The sequence below is a fragment of the Antechinus flavipes genome, chromosome 4, assembly GCF_016432865.1.
Source record: "Antechinus flavipes isolate AdamAnt ecotype Samford, QLD, Australia chromosome 4, AdamAnt_v2, whole genome shotgun sequence".
Lineage (NCBI taxonomy): Eukaryota > Metazoa > Chordata > Mammalia > Dasyuromorphia > Dasyuridae > Antechinus > Antechinus flavipes.
Genome location: NC_067401.1, coordinates 298,376,969 through 298,400,603, shown reverse-complemented (window position 1 = coordinate 298,400,603; position 23,635 = coordinate 298,376,969). Strand labels below are relative to the sequence as shown.

At 34.0% G+C, this 23,635-nt stretch overlaps 1 protein-coding gene across 5 annotated transcripts in view; it reads left to right on the top strand.

Moving 5' to 3' along the window:
• The window catches only part of CEP85L (centrosomal protein 85 like), a 236,514-nt gene extending 222,703 nt beyond the window's left edge, over positions 1-13,811 (top strand). For 4 of the 5 annotated variants that reach the window (XM_051997622.1, XM_051997619.1, XM_051997621.1 and 1 more), the window contains exons 11-13: positions 3,615-3,722; positions 4,016-4,244; positions 7,993-13,811. In XM_051997622.1, the coding sequence (XP_051853582.1) occupies positions 3,615-3,722; positions 4,016-4,244; positions 7,993-8,156 (501 nt within the window). In that variant the 3' untranslated portion in view covers positions 8,157-13,811. The remainder of the gene's footprint in view (positions 1-3,614; positions 3,723-4,015; positions 4,245-7,992) is intronic. The other variant, XR_007953619.1, reaches the window with a different exon arrangement.
• The last annotated feature ends 9,824 nt before the right edge of the window (positions 13,812-23,635 follow it).

Genomic DNA, 23,635 nt, shown 5'->3' with positions numbered 1-23,635 from the left:
GTGCCCAGAATAGGAGTATATACAGTAAGGGGGGGGGGCGTCTTAAACAGACTGCTCTCTCCTTTGGAAGCACAGAAACTTAATTGTTAGTATTATTTAAAAGTATTTTGAATGGAATGGAAAAGAAAGTATTAGGTGCTTAGTATTTACCAAGCACTCTCCTAAATATTGGGGATGCAAATAGAAAACCAAGACTTCCTACTCTAAAGAAGCTCAGATTCTAATTCTGTCAGATAACATTTAAGGAGATATTCAGTTTCATGGCAAATAGAAAAACCAAGGGGCATTTAGCATTTGACAGGCCAAGTAAGAAGACAGGTTACAGACTTTGAGAACCTTGGGGATTAGTGATGTGAGCAGATGGTCTGCAGCTATTGTCTGTTGTAAAGGGGCAGTAGGCTATCCCTATTGGAGGTAAGGATGTGGAAATGAGGACCTGGCTAGAAGTGAGCATCTGGCTGACATTTTAAAAATAAATTCATATATTTTATGTTCAATATAAATTTATTTAGAAAATCCTTCATATATTTTATGTGAAACACAATCTTATATTCAGCTAACAATTAGAATGCCTGGATAGGACGGTACATGAAGAGGAGTAATATGTAAAAAGACTGGAAGGGTCAAAATGGAACATACATTTCTCTCTGTCTTTCTTGTGCTCCCTTTCTTTCTCTCTCTTTCTTTCTCTCTCTCTCTTTCTCTCTCTCTTTTCCCCTTTCCTCTCTCGTTCCCTCCCCCACTCCTGAAATAGAAGAATATTAAAATTAAATGTTATTCAACTTAAATCTAGTGCTTCATTACTTGAGTTGTTTAATATAGAGGAAAGCTACCTAAACTTTTACTTCAAAACTTTAATTTTCCAACTTTTTAGAAAATGATAGTCCAAATGAATATCTGCATCTAATAACCTAGTAAATTTGTTTCTGAATATGCTATTAAGATGGGTGATATTAACCAGTGGTGACTAGAGATACTTTGATAATCTATAGTATGTTTCCAGTGTTAAAAAAAAATCTGACATGTTATTTATGAGCAAGTTAATGATTTTTAAATTCTGTATTTTACAGAGAATGGATCATTTAATTTATGAACAAACGATAAATAGCTTTACCAGTTCTTTAGGATGTCAAAAGCACTTTACATATATTATTACATTACACCAAGTTATAATTTTATTACTCCCATTTTATATATGAGAAACTGAGATTTGATTTCTAGGATCAAACAACATTTAAATATATTAGGCATGCTTAAAATTTGACTTTTTGATTACAAATTTAACACTAGCGAACCATACCTTATTTAGATAAAATTACATCAGTAGTAACAGTTTTAGAACCTTCATTATGATATTTTTTAAATGGAGACCTGAATAAGTTAAATTTGTAGCAGACATGAACGCTTAAAAAATTTTTTTTTAATTAAAAAAAAATCAGCGATCTGTAGCAAGTAAAATTTTTGAAAAAGATAAATTCTTTTGTGTATCCTTCCAGTACAACTAAGACATAATTAAACACTTAGTGTACTGTATCCATATGAAGATAGAAGCAAGACACATTAACAGTACACCCTCCTGAAGTAAAATTAAACACATTGTTTCTACCTTAAATATAAAGTGGGGAAGGTGGTACAAGAAATTGGAAGTATTCTTTGTTAATTCAGGAATCCCTTGGGTTTTTTGTTTTATAAATAGGTAATGATATGATGCTTTTAAAAAAGTAATCTTAATTTAGAGTTTTATTTTTAAATCACCATTTGAGTTTGGTAAAGCTTATAAGTTCAATAGATTTTTCTTTTAAAGAAGTTATGTTCAGTTTTTACACAGTTCAGAATGGAGAAGTATTGGTGCTTCACATGAAGTATAATATCTATCAGATAAAATAGCTTTGTTAGCTAGAAATCATATAGCAGTTTGTTCTTCAGAAACAGTTATCTTTTGTATATGGTCGTTTCCACTATTAAATTTTATTTTGCAAAGGGCCCTTGAAACTTATTTGCCTAGCCTACCAGGCTGGTTTTGATGTATCCATTGTCCTACTTAGAACTAACAGCAATAACAATACTAGATAATAACTCTTTTTGTTTGATCAAATGTGTATCATATAAACCTTCATAAAAAGTAGAACTCTCCATGTTTTTAAGATTCACTTTTAGTAGAATGTTTTACAAATGCCTGTATTCTTGGATAGATATTCTTTTTGACCCAAATTATTAAGACTTGTTGGATTAGATTTCCTATATGTCACAATCTGTAAACCTTTTTGAATGTTATTTTCTTTATAATTCATTGGATTTAACCAGTGACAGTCTGGGATCAAATTTAAAAACAAGTTCTCAGGGCAGTTAGATGGTGCAGTTGGTAGAGCTGATCCTTAAAGTTAGGAGGACCTGAGTTCAAATTTGGCTTCAGACACTTAAACATTTCCTAGCTGTGACCTTGAACAAGTCACTTAACCCTGATTGCCTCAAGGGGGAAAAAAAAGCCCAAGCTCTCTAGATCAAGGAATCTTAACCTAGAATTTGTACACTTAAAAAAAAAATTTTTTTTTTGTTAAGTATATTTTGTTAGAATCATTATCCTTGGTAATCTATGTATTTTATGCATTTAAAAAATTATTTAAGAAGGGATCTATAAATTTCAGATTGTCAGTAAGGTTCATGACACAAAAAAAAGTTATGAAGTGCTCTAAATACATCACTTTCTGAGATGAATAAATAAATATTCTAAGAAGAATAACCTCTTCTAAAAATCTCTACTTAAATAATGGTAATATCCATTCTGTCTATGTTTATGCTTAATCCAGATATGAAGTCATGGGTGGGGAGGAAAGAACTCCTTTCATAATAGAATAATTGATATTCAAGTAGTAATTTTTCTGAAGTATTTTTTTAAAATACTGAATATAGTTCTAAAAATAGTTAATAAAGAAATTCTACTTCTTGTACACATTGATTTTGATAGTCAATGAGAAACCCCCCAGCATTCATTAATTTCTGCAGATTTTATGACAAGTTGGTCTTAGATTTATAGTTGAAAATTAAATTAACAGAAAAGCCCCAGATGCTATTAAAATGTACTTCTTGCTGCTCTAGTGAAGATTTTTAAAATAATGCTACCTCAGGTTTCTGTATCCTGTGCCTATATAAATATAGTCAAAATTTTCAAAACCAAAGAATGCAGAATTAAAGAGATCTAAAATTGGCCTTGATTTGTGAATTTTGCAAGAAAATCAGCTACTGAAAATAGTACATGCAAAGGAAGGAAGATTTGGCACATTGTTAATAATAGAAAAATAAAAGATTAAAATAATTTTATCTTGTTAGTCATAAAAAAATTGACATGTTTTAGTTCTTACAATATTTTTGCTATTTAAAAGGATCTCTTCAGAATAAAATATTTAAACTTGGTCTAAGGCATCATTTTTTTTTTTAACTCATTCTTTCTTTATATAAGAAAAAGCTTTGTCTGTTACCTCTCTGGTGAGAATTCTGTGTAATCTAAAGATTACAAGAAAGGTAATGAATATAAAAAAGAAAAAAAAATTCCTTGTGTCTTTGGTTTGATATTCAGCTTTCAATATTGACATATATTCCTTCTGATTCTTATCTAGTCTATGCAAGAGAAACTTGGTCAAGAGAAATTGACAACTCAGAAAATGGAGAAAGAGCTAGAAGAAAAAGAAAAGACTATAATGAAGTTAACAGAAACTTTACTTGAAGTGAGTACAGAAACTCAGGTTACATTTGAAATTTAAATTACCTGTTTTCATTTAAGTAAATGTTACCTTTTGTAAAAATAAATGAAAATGACTCTTTCTTAATTTTTGGTTAAGACTATCCATGTGTAACTAGTGTCATTGTGCCAATTACTTAAATTCACACTTAATGAAATATCGTTGTTTTAGAATGCTTGTCCCACATGTTTTGTTAATTAAAATTAAAATTGTTATATTTTTAAATTGTTTTTCTTTTTTCACTTAACTCCTCACTCTTTTCTTTTATACCAATACAGAACCAAAGACTAAGTGAAGAATATTCTCCTTTCTTGGAAGAACAGCAAGAGAAACAGTCCAAGCAGCAGGCTGATTTATCTTTACAGCCACTATTGAATTTGAACATGGTTGACCAATTATTCAAGGAAATGTCCCATTGTTTGTTTGACTTGAAAGCATTGTGCAGTATTCTTAATCAGAGAGCTCAGGGCAAGGAGCCTAATCTTTCATTATTGCTTGGAATCAGATGTAAGTAACATCTTGGGTTTTTCTTCTTTATCAGAAATCTGTTCACCTCAACAGAATGTGTCTAGTTGGTCTATATGTCCTCTTACAGTACTTTAGGTTTATGTAACAAAATGGCTCCTTGTTAATGTTTATCTCATTTCATCTTTAAGTTAAGATGAAATTTGGAATGACTTATTATTTATAGGATGGACTCTGAGACACAGAGAAGTTAACTAGCTAAAGTTATGTGGACAGTGACAGTGTAGTATTAGAATTCATTCCTCATACAATGCTATAGTAGAACTAGAGAAGGAATTAGGCTTCAGTCAGTTTTAAGCTTAAATCAATTGCTTAAGTTTTTTGTGACCTCTTACATATCTTATAATCTCTCTTGATCTCAGATTCTTCGTATTTAAAATGAAGGGGATATCTCTGAGTGATGTCTGAAATCAGTTTCAATATTAAGATTCTCTTAGTCTTTACTCTTCTCACCCATCTTTTTATTACACCTCTTTGCTATGCCATTTATTATTTTTGTGGCATGAATAAATTACACTAAGTCATAAAGAACAAAACAGATCTACATACAATTTGAACTTAGTTTCTGAAGTTATGAAGTGATTTCTTATTTCATTGACAGTCTAATTGTTGATACAAATTCAAGTCAGTTTCAGTATTGCAGAACTAGCGAATCTTCTTACTTGCATTAGAGGTCATTATGACTAATTAGGATTTTCTGAAAGATACACAAAGGATAAGTGATCAGAATGGGAGTTAAATGATATTTATTTTTCTGATGTGGCCCATGGCCTAATTTAAAGCACTTGATTTTAAAACATTTTATTTTATTAATTTCTAAGGGGATGCTAAGAATAGTTAATTTCTTATCTCACTATTATGTACTGATCACCTAACCATAAATACATGATACAAGCTAAATTGAATGAATTGGCATCTTACCTCTGTTGCCTAAAGATATTTGATGGTAATATTTCCCTTCTCAGTGAATATACAGTAATTACTTGCCTAGGTGAGTGTGAGGTCTGTAAATCTGTTTCTCTTGTTAGAGCATGAGAATAGTTACATTTAGATAATTTCATTTCCATTTTGAGTGAAAGGAAACAGAGCTTTTGATTACAGTAATTTTCAAAGACTATTCACAAAACTGTGTGGGATGGACTTATATTTAGGAAAAAACAGGTTGTTAAAGAGGAGGAAACAAAGATATTCTTTCACTGGAAGGATGATGTTTGGTTTTTTTGTGGCCTTCTAAACTCAAAGAACATTTGGTTATTTCCTTAGTATCCTAAAAACAACTTTTCTTGTGTATAGCAAGAAACTATCAGTGAGCCAACTGGCACCTTTGCTATATAAAAGTGTTAGGCAACAGACCACCGAGGATATATTCAAATACAAAGTGAACTCTGTGGTTCATTTCCCTCTCTGTATCTTCCCCTTCCCCTTCCCCCAAAAAAGCCTAAAAGAAAACAAAAAAGCTTTGTGATGATGATGAAAAATGCTTTATACTAAAGGCCTTGAGTCCTGTAAGATTTGAAATAGAATGGATCAGAAACACATAAATTGATATACTCACCACATACAATTATTAGCCATGATATAGTAGGGATATATACATGAAAGTCAAATAGAATAGACTACAATTTAATTTGAGATTGGTTGGATTAACCTAGTATAATTGACGTGAAGGAGTAATTTTTTTTTTTCCTACATACACAGGGCAATACTGGAGTGAATGACTAAAAGCCACAAATAATCTACCTACTTGATGAAGGGCTGGATCCCTGTTAGAAATTAATTAATTTTTCCTTTTAGAAGTCAGTCTATTTTTGTTGCGTAGTTAAAAGTTCACAGTTGAATTGTGACTAGAATGACCCATTTTTAGAACAGCTTAAGGTTTACAGAGAAGTTTTATGACATCATTCTGAGATAAGTAGTTGAAATTGTTGTTTAAAACTCCATCTTACTGTTAAGGAAACGTAACTTTAGTAGGTAGTCTTAATGACTCTTAAAAGCATTGTTCTTTCTACTCTCCTGACACTGCCTTTTAATTCTTACTTTGGATACAATGGTAATAAATTAGTTAATTTAATTTCGAAGTTAATATTTTAATGCCACTAAGCCCAATTTACCATAAAGCATTTTAAGAAGTAATATACATACATGCCAGCTTTGCCCACTCTTCATGTACATCTTTATTCATCCTGCTCCAGGTGAAAAGGTTCAGGTGCTTGAATATAGAGAGAGGATACTAAGGAGTCTCTTTTCCGAATTTTAATATATTACACAATAGTTCAGAGTATCTGTGAAGATTTTCACTTAGAATGATAACCTCAGAGGACATTTAATCCTAGCACAGATTTTCACTTGGAAGATAACCTTAGAGGACATAGCTCTATCTGAGCTTCTCCAGCCTATCTTGACAAATGGGCACTCATCCTTTGCTTAAAAAACCTACAGTAAGTGAGAATCTAACTATGATCTGAAGTAAAAGTTTCCCACTTTTAGAAAGCTGTAGTATTTAACAAGTTTTTATTTAGATTAAGCCTAAATCTTATTTTTTACAACCTCTGTCAAGCAGAAATGTAATCTCTATTATGTCTTCTAAAGTCTTTTCTGGGCTGAGCACTCTTAGTTCTTTCAGTTTTCTCTCACTGGCTCTCTCTTTGTTCACCTGTGTCCTTTCTAAAATGTAGTCGACAGCACTGAATATGATAGTCTAGATATGTTCTGACCAGAGTAATGTCTACTTGGGCTTTTAACTTTTTTGTTCTGAATAGCTGTGCATTTCAATGCTACCAAAAATCAAAACAACTTTTTTAGCTTCCAAATGACATTGTTGATTCATATTGATTGAGTTCTCTTATCTATAAAAGCACTTAGATCATTTCAGACCAATGACAATCTAGCTACACACATCTCCTGTTTTGTAATGGAACAGTTGTGTTGTGTTTTTTTTTTAATCCAGGTCCAAGAATAAGATTTCAAAGTCTTCTTTCTGATTCTTAACACCATTGTTCTTTCCAACATTATGTCCTGTAATTCTTATTTTGGATACAGTAGAAATAAATTAGCTAATTTAATTTGGAAGTTAGCATTTTAATATCACCCAATTCTATTTGATTCAAGTAATCATTCTACTCTGCCAGATCTTTTTGCATCCTAGATATCATATACCATCTTGGCTAATGACTTAATTTCATTTCCAAATTTCATAAGCACTTCCTCTCTACCCTTTATAGGTCATTAATGAAAATAGTGAATTGTAGAGGGTCAAATAGCAATCTGCTCCAACTTGGAGTAGTACCACAAAGACCTTTCCAGGTTGATCTTGTCAGTAGTGACAAATTTTGGGGTCCAGTTTTCAAACAATTCTGAATCTTATGTATCTGCACCATCATAGATTCTATTCTCTTTCTGAAATTTTTTATGAAAATAGCATGATTATGTAAAATATTTTTAAAATGTGTTGCTGAAAACACTAATATACTTGAATGTTGAATTTAACAACTATCTGAATATTCTACAATAATCTAAAATGGAAACAACATTTTGGGTGCTAATTAATTAGAAGTTCTAATTAATGATTATTATTTAATTTCTTTCTAGATTGAAAATTCATGTGTAATTTTTACCTGAGTTTTGACTCTTTAACATATAGCATTGTATTTGTGGAAATAATACAGTTGAAAATTCCAAGATAGTATTGAAAATGTGGGAAGCTCTACTTTTCTTTATTTTATTTTCACAGCTATGAGCTCTTCAACTGAAGAGACTGAAAATGACCACAGCCCAGAATCACTGACTAAAAAACTATCAGACATGTGCCAGTTACGGAAGGAGATTGATGAATTAAGGACTATGATATCTGACCGCTATGCTCAGGACATGGGAGACAACTGCATTACCCAATGATAAAGTATTGGTCCCACAGCAATAATGACTCATTGCTCAGTGCTGCTGTGTTATCTATTCTTCACCTTTCTGTTCAGGAGCCATATTGGAAGATTGCATTTCTATTTGACCTGCATATAGGTTTTTCTGTGTATTGTTTCATTTTTGTGTAGGGAACTGTGGGGCTGGGAAATAATGGAATTTATTTAATCAAGAAAAAAAACTCAAATGATTCAAATCACCATTTGAAAAGTATGATAAAATCTACAAGGGAAAAAAAAAACTATTCTCAAAACTACTGATTGTAGGACCAAGCTGTGAAAAATACTATTTAAATAAAGAGGTAGGGTTTTTTTTTTTTTAAATACTATGGCATTTTAATGTTTATGAAGGTTTCTGGAGTTGAAACAAAGGTTCCAAGGAAGGTACTGATTATATCTCCATTTATTGTTCCTTCTGATAGAAGACGTGTTGCACATTTAGGAAGCTCAAGGATTAAATGAAGCAAGGTTTACATCTACTCCTTTACCAGGGTCATGGAAGATGCTTTTGCTTTTGGAACAATCATGTGATTGAAAGATGCAGTTTTGGGGGTTAGGATTAGAGTAGTATGTAGACAAGTGATCTACTTTTTAGTATGCTTTCAAGCTACCTATAACAGTTGGAAAAATTTGATATGATAAAGTACCTTTTCATCAAAATGGGTGTTTTCTAGCATTTGTGTTCTTTTCCAGCAAAGGGGATATTTAGCATTAGCTTTTGCTAATATCTTCACATACTTATTGTTTGATTTTTCTTTGTGGGGCAAGGTAAGTTGCTCATCTGTAAAGAACTTTGTGAACATAAAACTTTATAGTTAAAAATCAGAAGAGAATCCTTCAGTATCTTCTCGCATAAAGGTTGCAGGTAATCATCAAGAAGGGAAATTAAGAATACTAGCTTTGGTTCAGATTCTTAGCACATAAAAAATTTTCAAATTGAAGGCTATTGAAAAAGTTAGCTGTAATGTATTTGGATGTTTGCCAACACAAAGAAGATACAGATTACACTTAGCTGGTTCCTTTTATTTATTGCATTCATCCATTGAGACAGCTCCTTATTTACAAGTACTTACAAGTACTAACTTGACTGTGCTAGTTCTTTAACTTATACCAGATGTGAGTCTTAAGATAACATGAATAATTTTTTTTAAAAGCATAATTGAATTTTATGTATCCAAATTAATTCAACATTATTCACTTAACCCAAAATTAGATCTATTGCTTAATGTGCTTTTGAAAATAATCGTTTAGCATTGCCTTCAGAATTTTTGACACAAATTTAACCTTATTGTGGAAGGTTCATTAATTTTTAGAAAATGACCAAAAATTATTTAGAACCAAATTACTAAAAAGCTAATATTTGTTTTGTAAAAACTATGTAAGTAAAGTAAATATAAGGAGTGAGTCCACAAATGTTTTGAGCAAAGGAAACATCATTGAAATAGCCATGTATCTTTTTGAGGTCACTGTTTTCAGGCAACTTATTTTCATGTATTCAATCTGAGAAGTTTTTTTTTTTTTTTTAAATACTATGGCATTTTAATGTTTATGAAGGTTTCTGGAGTTGAAACAAAGGTTCCAAGGAAGGTACTGATTATATCTCCATTTATTGTTCCTTCTGATAGAAGACGTGTTGCACATTTAGGAAGCTCAAGGATTAAATGAAGCAAGGTTTACATCTACTCCTTTACCAGGGTCATGGAAGATGCTTTTGCTTTTGGAACAATCATGTGATTGAAAGATGCAGTTTTGGGGGTTAGGATTAGAGTAGTATGTAGACAAGTGATCTACTTTTTAGTATGCTTTCAAGCTACCTATAACAGTTGGAAAAATTTGATATGATAAAGTACCTTTTCATCAAAATGGGTGTTTTCTAGCATTTGTGTTCTTTTCCAGCAAAGGGGATATTTAGCATTAGTTTTTGCTAATATCTTCACATACTTATTGTTTGATTTTTCTTTGTGGGGCAAGGTAAGTTGCTCATCTGTAAAGAACTTTGTGAACATAAAACTTTATAGTTAAAAATCAGAAGAGAATCCTTCAGTATCTTCTCGCATAAAGGTTGCAGGTAATCATCAAGAAGGGAAATTAAGAATACTAGCTTTGGTTCAGATTCTTAGCACATAAAAAATTTTCAAATTGAAGGCTATTGAAAAAGTTAGCTGTAATGTATTTGGATGTTTGCCAACACAAAGAAGATACAGATTACACTTAGCTGGTTCCTTTTATTTATTGCATTCATCCATTGAGACAGCTCCTTATTTACAAGTACTTACAAGTACTAACTTGACTGTGCTAGTTCTTTAACTTATACCAGATGTGAGTCTTAAGATAACATGAATAATTTTTTTTAAAAGCATAATTGAATTTTATGTATCCAAATTAATTCAACATTATTCACTTAACCCAAAATTAGATCTATTGCTTAATGTGCTTTTGAAAATAATCGTTTAGCATTGCCTTCAGAATTTTTGACACACATTTAACCTTATTGTGGAAGGTTCATTAATTTTTAGAAAATGACCAAAAATTATTTAGAACCAAATTACTAAAAAGCTAATATTTGTTTTGTAAAAACTATGTAAGTAAAGTAAATATAAGGAGTGAGTCCACAAATGTTTTGAGCAAAGGAAACATCATTGAAATAGCCATGTATCTTTTTGAGGTCACTGTTTTCAGGCAACTTATTTTCATGTATTCAATCTGAGAAGTTTTTTTTTTTTTTTTAAAGTATTGGTCACATTATTTTTAGAGGCAGGCCTCATATATAAAATGTTCTGCAGTTTTAGTTCAAGTAACAATTCTAATATATTCAACTTGGATTCTGCCCAGTGCCTGTATAAAATACTCCCTTGCTAGTAACTGAGGTGATTTAAGGAGGTACTAACTCAGTCACTAAGGACTCATTAATTCAGTTCAGTAATGATATCTTCCTCTGCATCTTAATATATAATATGGCATGATACAGGCACCAGAGAGAATAAATAATATGTTTGATTTATTTTTTCATTTTTTAAAGGGGGGAGGGAAGCCCACCTCTATTATAAAGCACTAAAGTAGCATTTCTATCTAAATAGATGATACAAAAATGAAACCTTACAATGGGTGGATATTTTATTATTATCTCTCTATTCTTTAGAATTGACATTCTTAGCATTGGTGAAAAATGCCTCAATAATAAAGCAGATAGAATAAATACAATCTCTTTGGATAGGCCATTCCCAGCTCTTGGAAAGAGAAAGTCACTGGACTTGGGCTAGACAATCAACAAGTTAGATCACCAAATGATCTTGTTTAAATATCTCTTATACTGTTTGATAATAAGTTGTTGAGTGTTGGTTCTTCCCTTTTTCCTCCTTTTCCTCCCCCATTGTTTTATTTGTTTGTTTTTATCCCAATAGTCAACCTTTTCTAGATCTGTTTGTTCATTTGGCTTAGTTGTCATGAAATTTTTTCAGGGCATTGTTATTTTAATAAGTTAAATGTTTAATAAGTCAAAACATAGAATTAATTTGCACTAAAGTAACTTTATAGTGAGCATTTTTTAAAAAGTAAATTTAATAGAAAACACGCAGATACTGTTGTCTTCAGTTGTAGAACTGAAATCATCTTAAACTATTTCTTATTGAACACCTTGAACTTTGAAATTGTAAATGTTCAGAAATTATTGCAATGGTATATAAAAAAGAAAATATTCGGAATTTGAATTTAACCTGCTTTGAAGGTTCTCTTTAGCTTCAGAAAACCTTTTAATGCACTATTGTGACTTGGAAATGTGCTTGCTCTTTAGATAGGGCCTTTTAATATTCAGAGTATATTCCCCTTTGAATATTGGTCATTTGATTTTTGAAGTGAATTTAATTTGCTTCCTTCACTTTAAAACAAGAAGATAAGAAGTTGGTGTCTCAGTCAAAGGTTTAGATTAATCCATGCAGATCAGATTACTTGATTTACCAGACATAATAGTTATCTTTCATTCATGTCAGCAAACACTCTGGTATTATTGATCTCTTGGCAAATCGGTATTCATTTATAGTGACCTATCAGATTGGAAAAATAAGCTTTGATTGTGTAAAATATGCTGGATTGTTTACCTGATTGAAAATACTTTATGGACCCATTTCACATAAGTAACAAAGTTGTTTAATATTAATGGTGGCATAATTTAGTGAAACCAATTTCAGGCATGGACAATGTATTAGACTCCATTAGTCATGATAATTTTCTTCAGTAGCTATCAAGAGACAATCTCAAGGGCTGGAAAAAAATTGATCATAATGGATACTGTACAGTTCTGTCTTATGGGCTTATTAACCTATGTATAGTTTTGTGATTAATTTGTAGGACTTGCTGAGCATATTTTTATAGAAATTCCATATTTAAAAATGTACTTTAAAATATCAGTAATTGCTCTTTGAGCAAAGAATAGCTAAGGCCCAGAACTGTACATGTTTTTGTAGTGTAGTTGTGCTTTAACATACATCTAGCTTGCATTATTGGCATCTGTTGTATTAGTTTGTATCATTGTATATTTGTAATTATTAAGCAATTCTTAGAATGACCCCCAAACTCAGGCTAAACAATTTGAAACTGCCAAGTAGATGCAGCCACAAGAGCCAAAGTTAATTCTCATTACATTTTTGACATTGTCTGTTTTCCACAAGCAAGAGAAAAGCTTTCACACTTAGTATGTAAAGAGAAAGCTATACCTGTCCTAACCCCAATGATCTTGCTGTGGAATTTTGCTCATCTATAACCCTTGTTGTTCCATAAAGGCATTTATCTTAGAGGGGGAAAACCAATTTTGGGATGCAATTATCCTTTTTAATTAAAATAATAATATTGAACATGGTTAGATTTCCAAATCAATAACTCATTAGCAATATTAATTCCACAGTTGTATACAGTCAGCACCCTTGTGCCTTTTTGCCTGCAGTACACATGTTCATTTCCATTTTACATAAGCTTTAAGAATGTCAATAATTATTGCACCTTGTTTCTTCTCTAACTAGACTTTCTTAAGCTTTTTTTTCCCCAACAAGGAGAAATAATTAATAAATATAGGAATAGGTCCTAGGCATTTGTTTTTGGAGCTGAGCTCTTGACTTTTATAAGTGAGCAGGAAATCTCCATCAGAATGTATTCATTTATAACTATCAATTACAGTATTGCATAGGTGTGAGAAGTAGGGTGCTTGACAGTTACATTAAAAGCACAGCAGTGTGTATTATTAGATCAGTCTCTATGACTGGTAGTTTTAGAAATTGGGTTCAGTTTTTGAGCCATTCAGAATACCTCATGTGTAAATACAGTTGTCACGACTTAATTGAAATGCAGTCACTGTTTTTAAAAAAAAAAAAAAAAAAAAAAAAAGTGAAGCCACTGGATGGCTTATGCCTTCAGGCCTATCATTCTTGCCTCTTTGTGTAAAGGGGTTGTATTTTTTTGTGTGTGTGTTTGGGGGGGTTTTATATTATAAAAAATAGGGTTTACAGCTAGAATTTTGAATGCCAAAGTTCTATTTATTAAATATAAAGAAAGTTTTCAATGTTAATGGCTAGTATTTTTCCACTGGAGTATTGTTTGTTGATGTTTGGATTTGTATTTACAGAGAAATAAATTTTTTACAAAACTATTTGCTTCTTTTCAATTACTGAGAATTTAATTGATTCAAGAGTTGTCTTTGAAGTATTCAAATTTAAATTTATTCTGAGATCCTGAGTAACTGGGCAGGTGAGATTGGCAAGGTGGGAGGAAAAGGGGGGAGTGAGAGCTGTGGGAAAAGGGGATGTTGGCAGAGAAACCTGAAATATTGATAAGATTATAATTCTCTCTGAGACAAGCAGGGAAAGGCACTGATAGGGATTGACTTAGCCTTACAGTTCCACGCCCTGTGGAGATCTTGGTCCCCATCTTATTATAGCCAATCAAAAAGTCAGGTTATGATGTCAAACTCTTGAGGTTAAATTTCCCCTATAGATCTGTGCCTGTTCTTTGCCATTTTTGCTGAATTCCTTTTGGGTTAACCCAAAACACAGAGTTCTGTCTTGTGGCATCTTTCTTCTCATTCCTTCTCCCTTGGCTCATGGTGTCTTTCTCCTTATTATAGTTAACTCTTTAAGGGTGCCAAACTCCTCTGGATTTAGCCTACCAGTTAATGGCATTCTCATCTCATGGCATATGCCGTTTCTCCTAGTTAATTGTGAGTTCCACTAGGGAATTTGTCTTTTCCATTGTTAATTGTAAAGCCACTTTTCTTGGTAACTGTGCTCTCCCAAATCTATTTCATACTTACCATTCTTTGTGCCTGTTTTACCTCTTTATTATGTCTATAATCTCCTCATAAATAAATATATCTTTTGACAAAGAGAAAGCCATTGTGAATTTTTTATAAGTGAATGGCTACCAGACCTTCAGTATTTGGTGCTTGAAATCCTCTGGTCTTCTCCTTGACAAAGCATAAGAAATGCATACTCCAATATATTTTTCTCTTTTTGTGTCCCACCCCTCAACTAAGGTGGGTTATATAATGGAGAATTCTGTGGTATCTTGGGGTAAACTCATATCACTTTGTTCACTGGCTGACCAGTGATGGACCCAAAGTTAGAGGAATGTCCCCCAAATAGGTCATATTATTTTATAAGGGCAATTGCTTACAAAACACATACTCCCATTTCTTTCCAGGATGCTGGGTGAGTGGGTGAAGCTGCTTGAGCATAAGATTTTGATTTTTGGTTTTCAAGAGGTGTCCCCAAATTTGCAAAGGGGAACTATAATGTAATATTGGGCCATCTAGGATTTTTTCTTCTCTGTCTTGCTCTCTGCATTTTTTTGTCATGTCTCCATCTCACCCTGTTAAAATGTTTTTTTAAATAGGCCTATTAGCATAATTTTAAAAAGTCTACTTTGGTCAAAACCTGAGGCCTCAGAAAAGTTGGAGAGAAACAATTTCAGCTGATGCTTAGCAGATTCTGAATGTCTGGTTATATTTTGGAGTATTCCCTCCCTGGATTTTCCAAGCTTCTCCCCCTTAAAGAGGCTTGTGACCAAGTCAGTACCCCTAGATTGATACTTTCAATCTGTATTCTTTTAGAGTTTATGGTGGTATCCCAACATTTTAGAAGCAATTTCTTAACATTTCTGGCATGGAAAGGTGTAAGTAGCTAACCACTACTATGAAGCTCCCTGGGAAGGTACTTCTCTTCCCTCCTCACCTCTACCTCTTTTCCCCCCTGCCAATGCTCTGGTATATGCCTCAGTTTCTCTCTAGATTGGAATTACCTGTGTCCCTAACCTCTAGGGTGCTAAAATTTTCTCCACAGGATTCCCATGTGTGTAGAAGGGTATGGGTTTTGTCGTTGTTGTTGTTTGTTTTTCAGTTCTCCCTAAATGGGAGATCTGAGCAGTATTCCCCGCTCCCTCTCTTTATGGAAGACTGCCTCCATGTGTCTTGGGAAGATCCAGGAAGCTCACCTTGATATTTCCCTTCCTTTTACCCCTAACTGCCAGAAAGGTGATTGGTTGAGTAAAATAAAAAAAGAGATATCTAAAATTCTAGAATACAGGCCATCCACATAATTTGGGGTTGGAGTCACTGCCATTTTGCCTCCAGATGTCACCTGGAAAAAATAACAACCTGAGTCTCTCTACTTCCAGTTTACATACTACCTTAAACATTTTGGGGCTCAAAGAGAATAAATTTGAATGTTGGAAAGTTTCAAAATGAAAGCCTATACTTTTGAAATACTGGCATTCAAAAAGTCTCTTCCAAAGATGCAGCTTTAAATTTAAATTAGGCAGTTTAAATTAGAAATCTGACTTTAAATTGTATGAGATTAGAATCACTATTAACTGGTACTGCTAAAATTGTGAACTTGTTTATCTGGATAAAAGATTTTAGAAAAAATGTGCATTAAAATCTTTAATATTGAAATATTGCTACTAGAAATTTAAATCTGTATTTGATTTGATTTTTAAGCCAAAAACTGGGCATTAAAACAAGTTTTCTGTCACTTATTCTACCCAAAGAGGTCATGTGTTCGTCCTCCTAATTAGATGAAATTAAGATGTTAGGTTGCTTTCTAAATTATACATTGTACAATTTGTAAAAAGCATTTGTTTTAAAATTCTGTCAGTCCTCATGGACGTGCTACATACACTATATTCTGAATTTTAAGATCTCTAAGATTATCTTATTTTCTCCTTTAGAATAAGAAAGAGATTTATTTAAAGGAACAGAAGAGAAAAGTTTAAAGGGGATGCATCTTTTCTCCTCTTTGGGCTCTAAAAAATCCTCTCTTGCTAGTGAGGTCATCAGCCCTATGGGGAGGAAGGGAGGGAACTTGGTATTAGAGATAAAATTCCCTTACTCAAGTGAAATAGTTTTGAAATCTCTTAATCTTTAAATTGCTTCCATTATTTAAAGGGATAGGAAAGAAAAACCAAATCTTTCTGAGAGTTAGAATTTGGTTATGACTTCTGAAAATTATTGATTAGGATTTTTGGAAGTTGTCTGAATTTGGGGATTAAAAACTCTTTATTAGTTAATGTGCATAATTTCATGGTCCTTTTTTAGATCAATTGGCCTTGGAATAGGAATCTACCCTTCCCCCCTTAACTAAGTGTGGGGAGCCCAGGTTGAGCCCTTCCCTCACTTCCCTCGTTGTGGGAGATGGAAAGAATACCACTTTGAGCTCCCTACTGTCTTGATGAAATTTCTTCACTTTTAAATTGCTTCTGTTATTTAAAAGGATATCCTCCCATCTCAAGTCTGCTACTTTATCTTAGAACAAAATCATTTGTATAATGTTGAACATCTACTTGGATATGATGCTGTATCAAAAGTTCTGCTTAGCAATGCAAGGACGTTTATTAGATATTTTCTTGTTTAGCTGCAAATTCTCTGAAGATAGTTATTTCAAAACCCATTACTTCTATCATGGTTTCTATTTATCTTAAGAAAATCATTTTGTTATTTAACATTTATTTAGTGTATATCCATTGTTTTAAGATACCTAAAGCAAGACTTTAAACTTGATAATATTAGTTCTTTTGCCATTAAAACCTCTTAATTTTCTTGCATTTAGTTTTGGCTTGTGCCCTGTACATCTTTTTATCCTCTACATAATAGTGGGGAAATTAATTTCCTTTGTGCCATGCATGTGAAAGGAAAGCATGGCACAAGAATGCCTTTTTAATGTCATCCTTGAGATAGGTTATGCACAATGAATTGTATGCCTTCTTTTTAGATCTGAAGGTTCTGATGTATGATTTGACTATTTGAGAGAAAATGTCTTGGGACTATAGCTAATTTTTTTTTTTTTTTAAGTTTGAGGTCAGGTGTGGACCATTAAGTCAAAAAACCTACCATCCCATGCCACAGAACTTCAAAAGGTGGAAGTTTGTTGCATTTGGGAAAAAATTTGAGCCATATTGAGGTCTAATCTTTCTAACATTATTTCCCAATTGTGTTCCTCTGTATAGGAATGTTCCTTATCTAATTATTCCTGAGTTTCAGTAGGGTGAGATTGTTATATTATGTGTGGTCTTAAGTCAAACAGAACTAAGATTTCCTTATGCTGTTATAATTATGGCCCTGTTTTTCTCTTATAGCAGATTTCTATATTTAAAGCAAATAATCAGCTTAAAAGCCATGAGCAAAACTGCAAATTTGTAAGATCTTGCTGTTTTCTCTTTGAAAATGTGTAATCATTTGGTCATTGACTTTTTTCTGAAACTGTTGAAACTGTGAGACTGTTTAATCTGAAACATGTAAATCATTAGGTAAGATGAATATTTGTCCTAGTTATCTGCCTGAAACGAGATACAGAACATTTAGCTATTGATAACAGCTGTTTGTGAGACCCAGCTGCTATTCTAATGCTGTGTGACTTAAGAGAATTTTAGTGCAGTCTTTTTGGAAGATGTAACTTAGAGAGTATTCTGTATTCATGCAAAAAGTCAATTTTATTTAAGCTAATATGGAATAACTGTCTTGTTTGTACTGTGTCTATGAATAGACCAAGTTAACAATGGTATTAAAGAGGCTGTAAGCCAATCTATGTTGACCTTTTCCAGTTCACCTTATAATAATCCTTTGTAGACTGGTCTTTCTATCACAAATCCCTACATTTGACAGGTAATTGTAAGAACTGTTAAGGAAGGGTTTATGATTGTTAGCTTGGTGGGATCCTTCTTTCTGAAAATTGCTTCTGAGTTAAATATAGCTCCAGCTCTCCAAAGCATTCTCCTTCAGGGGGATTTTGGCTACTCTCTCTGCTTGACACCCCACTTCTTCATCCCAGCATTAAGTGTTTTATTTGTTCAATCACCTTTTGATTACAGTCCTACCCCAGGTGGAGGTTTCTGGAAACTGAGCTCTTTGGAGACTCCATCCCATATTCTCTCCTTTTAATTGTTATTTCTGAGTTTTCTTTATCAACTGAGTGCAAGGTCTCTCCTTGCAGATCATTTAGTCTCTACTAAAAGAGATGATGCCCAACTAGCTCTTTACAGAGCTGCTCTGCCTAACATACTCTATCTTCATGGAAGGTAGGTAGAGAACACTGATCATATTCCCTTTAACCATAGCTTTCAAGAATGAAGGCTCTGCTTCTAGGTGCATTCTCTCTCTCTAGTTCTCCTTGCCCAACTTCATGGGATCCTACAGTACAAATAACTTTTTTGACCAAACTATATGCTGAAATCCCTGTCAAGAGGAATATCTATAATTGGAAACCCTCTTAAACTGTCCCAAATCTCTGCTTGTTAGGTTTGTTTTTTTATAGGCTATGGTCAATTCACCTTCACATGGTCAGTACCAGACAGTTGTTTTGATCAGCTTCAGGGATATGACTCAACCCACTTGATGCCTCTTCAATGAGCTCCTGGTTCATCCCTCAAGCTCAGGACCACTCTGGATAGGATCCTTAGGATGATTCAGCCCATTCCCAGCATCCATACCCCAAAAGACTTTTGGCCCCATTTATTTTGGGGGAAACTGATTGGAAGGATGAATGGACCCCAATAAAATACTACCCAATATTTGAGTGGGCCCAGTAAGAACAAACTGACCCTTTACTAAGCTACATTATTGTATCCTGATAACCAACTTTATGTGCTATGGTGTCACCAAACTTTGGTCTCTCAAAATTGCAATGCTGGTCTCCTACATCCCCACTTGTTTAGGCACTCCCCAACTCACTTTTCAAAAGATTTCTCTAAACAAAAGAGTGGGGAAATGATGTGGCCCTATGTAACAGGATGGGGTTGTCAGAGAAAGCCTGAAATACTGATAAGATTATTCCCTGAGGCAATTAGGGGGAGCACTGATGAGGATCAGTTCTGCCTTAAGTCCCACCTCCCGTGGAGCTCTTGGGCAACTCCACCTTACTATGTCTAATAAAAAGCCAAGTTATGATGTCAAACCCTCCAAGGTTAATTTCCCCTATAAATCTGGCCATGGCCTTTGCTGTTTTTGCTCAATCTCAGCAGAGTTCTCCCTTGTGATGTCTTTCCTCTTCCCTCCTTTCCTGTGCCTCATAGTGCCTTTCCTCCTGTCTCTCCATACTTCATGATGTCTTTCTTCTTATCATAGCTAACTAACTTTTTCTATGAACTTAGCCTATCAGTTGCATATTCCTATCTCGTGGTATTTTCCCTTTCTCCTGGTTAATTGTGAGTTCCTCTAGGGAAATTGTCTTTTTCATTGTTAATTGTTAAAATTCCTTTCCTTGCTAACTTTATGCTCTCTCAAATCTATTTCATATTTACCATTTCTGGTACCTGTTTTATCTCTTCATTTTGTCTGTAACTTCTTCTCATAAATAAAAATACCTTTTGGAAAACAGAAAGCCACTGTGAATTTTTCACATGTGAATTGCTACTGGACCCCAACATTTGGTGCCAGACCCCAATCTCATCATTTGGTGGATCACTTTGGTTCCCATTTTCATATTTTTTTCCCCTGTGAAAATAAAACCTAGACTTAGTAAAAGCTATTAATTTAAATCTTCAGACCTAGAGTTGTAATGTTCAGGCTAGCTTTTTGGATGTTCTTCAAACAGGCCTTGGTCTCAGCAGGATAGACACCACAGGAGTGATCAAGAATAGAGTCTAGATTCTTTATTCTGACCCAGTCTATATCTTAGTGCAGGAGGCATGAGAGTGACCAGAAGGATAGTTAAAAGTAGAATGTCTCTTTTCCAGTCCTTCTAAGCCCTTATATACTCTATTACAATTACATCGTTACAGCATACTATCTATGTGTGAACTAGAGAACCATTATAGCACCATACTAGGTACTAAGTATATATGTGAACTAGAGAACCATTATCTCATCAATTCCACTGAGTTAACACCTTGTCCCAAGTATTCTTCCCCAGAGTTCCAGCCCTCTACAGAGAGTAAGGAATATGAGCTCATATATGACCATGAACCTCTGAAAGTTCTGTTTTTGATCAAATCAGTCACTTGAATCACATTGAACTTAATTTAGTAAAACTTTTCCACACAGAATTGTGAGCAGTATGCTATGTAAACATAAAAGCATCATGTAAAGGTGGATTTGATCATGGTAGTTATTATTCTTTAACTCAAATCCTAAGGGTATAACACTTAATTCTGAAAGACTGTATTGGGGAGGTGTAAACTCTGGCAAGGCCTGTGAATCTGGACTTGGCAATGTCTGTCTGTTAACTGAGGTTACCTAGAAGGCAATTAATCTTTCACCCACAATAACTCAGAAGCTTGCTTTATAGTGTTCATTTTTTTCAAATGATATCTTTTGATCACAATGAACACAGCACAAATTAGCCTTGAGACAAATGAGCCTTGTCAGATCTCTATTGTACATCAAATTTTCAAAAATGCCCAAACTCAAAGTTTCCTTCACTAGTTTTATAGTTCTACTAAGAAGAAAGCCTGAGCCAGCGAGGAATACCTCTCATTATTTTCTTTCTTTTTGTGTCAAGGACAGAATCCCAATTATTTTCAAATAATGTCCTGATAAAGTGTTAAGGGACAGGTCAATTCTCCGAAAGCCTCATGGCTGTGGATCATAGCATCTGAAGGAGTTGCAGGTCAGCCTTTGCTGACACAGGTGTTGTGAACTGAGAATGAGATAAATTAGAGGCAGAGGGAAGAGGAGAGAGATCAGACAAAGCAACAGCCTCTCAGAGAGGTCAGAGAACAGCAGCTGCCTCTCTATCTCCTTGTATCATCCTTTCACAAGAAGAGATCCATTCTGGGTTGGATCTCCAGCAGCCACTGTCAGGTGGCTCCTATACAAGAATTACAAGAACCAGAACTGTTTGTGAGAAGGATCCTTCCAAAGTTAAGAAAGAAGAGCCCCAGTAAGACTTTTTTTAGTCAGGGTAATTAAATGGGCCAACACATCAAAGAGCTGTGATTAATGAGAGACTTAAATGCCTGTTCTGATCACAGTCCTCTTTTCCATATGAAAGTTTACCTCGATCATTACCTGCTACAACCATCCAGAAATGATAGTGTTGCTTGCATTCCTCAATGTACAGACCATGCTGTGGGAGGGAAATAACAGCAAAAAACAAAAAACGGGGAATTATTAGGAGACAGATCAATTCTCTGAGAGCCTCCACAGCTGTAGATCATAACATCTAAAGGACATGCGGGGCAGCCTTTGCTGACACAGGTGTTGTGGACTGGGAATGAGATACACTAGAGGCAGAGGGAAGATAATGCAACGGCCTCTCAGGTCAGAGAACAGCAACTGCCTCTCAGTCTCCTTGAATCATTCTCTCACAAGAAGAGATCCAATCTGCAGGTCTGGGTCAGATCTCCAGCAGCCACTGTCAGGTGGTTCCAGTGTATTCCAATACTAAAGGATCAAGAATGATTCTAATGATTCTTTTTTTAAAAAATTATTATAGCTTTTTATTTACAAAACATATGCATGGGTAATTTTTCAACATTGACCCTTGCAAAATCTTCTATTCCAAATTTTGCCCTCCTTCCCCTCACCCTTGTGAGGCCTTCCAGTTGGCAGGTAATCCAATACATGTTAAATATGTTAAAGTATATGTTAAATCCAATATATGTATACATATTTATACAGTTATTTTGCTGCACAAGCAAAATCGGATCTAGGAAGAAAGAAAAAAACCTGAGAAGGAAAACAAAAATGCAAGCAAACAACAGAGAGAGTGAGAATGCTATGTTGTGGTACGTACTCATTTCCCACGGTCCTCTCTCTGGGTATAGATGACTCTCTTCATTACTGAACAATTGAAACTGATTTGAATCATCTCATTGTTGATGCTCAAGAGAGCCGTGTCTATCAGTTGATCATCATATAGTCTTGTTATTGCCGTGTATAATTATCTCCTGGTTCTGCTCATTTCATTCAGCATCAATTCATGTAAGTCTCTCCAGGCCTCTCTGAAATCATCCTGCTGGTCATTTCTTGGTTTTGGACTATTTTTTGGCTGTTGAAGGAGGCATATGTGTGGTTGTGAATTAATAGTTAATTTTTACACCTTTCTGGGACTCATGAAAATCTTCTATGGTATTTTAGTTATTTATATCATTTGTTATGTTACTACTTGCTTGTATGAAATCACAACTTGCCTGTGTGATTCCTCCCATGGTAATGGATTTAACCACTGGTGTATACTTGCTTCAAATGAAACAAAAGAAAGGGTGAGATGTAGAGGGTCACAGTCAGTAGGGAAAATCTGGGTGAGGTATAAGACCCTTTAGCCCAATGGGAACCTGCCAACAATGTCTGTTTTCGACTCTCCATCTCCTCTAAGAATTCTTGGCCTTCCTGAGAAGTCAGGGGACAGTGACAACCTGTGTTGAGATTGAAGCAGAGTGATACCAGGTGGCAAACTACATACAATAGCAGGTTGTTTATGTGGTGCCCATATGAGCAGTGACACCTCATAACTTCTCCACTAGGAAGGTATACCTTAATTACCCCATTATGGGGGCTCTAGAATGCAGGACACAACAATATCATTCTCTATGTCTAGATCATGAAATCATTTTGATCTTGTCTTGGTATTTGGTTTTAAGTATGGATTTATGCCTAATTTCTGCCATACTAATTTCCAGTTTTCCCAGCAGTTTTTGTCAAATAGTGAATTCTTATCCCAAAAGCTGGGGTCTTTGGGTTTGTCAAACACTAGATTGCTATGGTTATTGACTATTTTGTCCTGTGAACCTAACCTATTCCACTGATTAATTAGTCTATTTCTTAGCCAATACCAAATGGTTTTGGTGACCGCTGCTTTATAATATAGTTTTAGATCAGGTACAGCTAGGTCACCTTCATTTAATTTTCTCTTCATTAATTCCTTTGAAATTCTTGACCTTTTGTTCTTCCGAATGAATTCTGTTATTTTTTCTAAATTAGTAAAATAGTTTCTTGGGAGTCTGATTGGTATAGCACTAAAGTAGAATAGTTTAGGTAGTATTGCC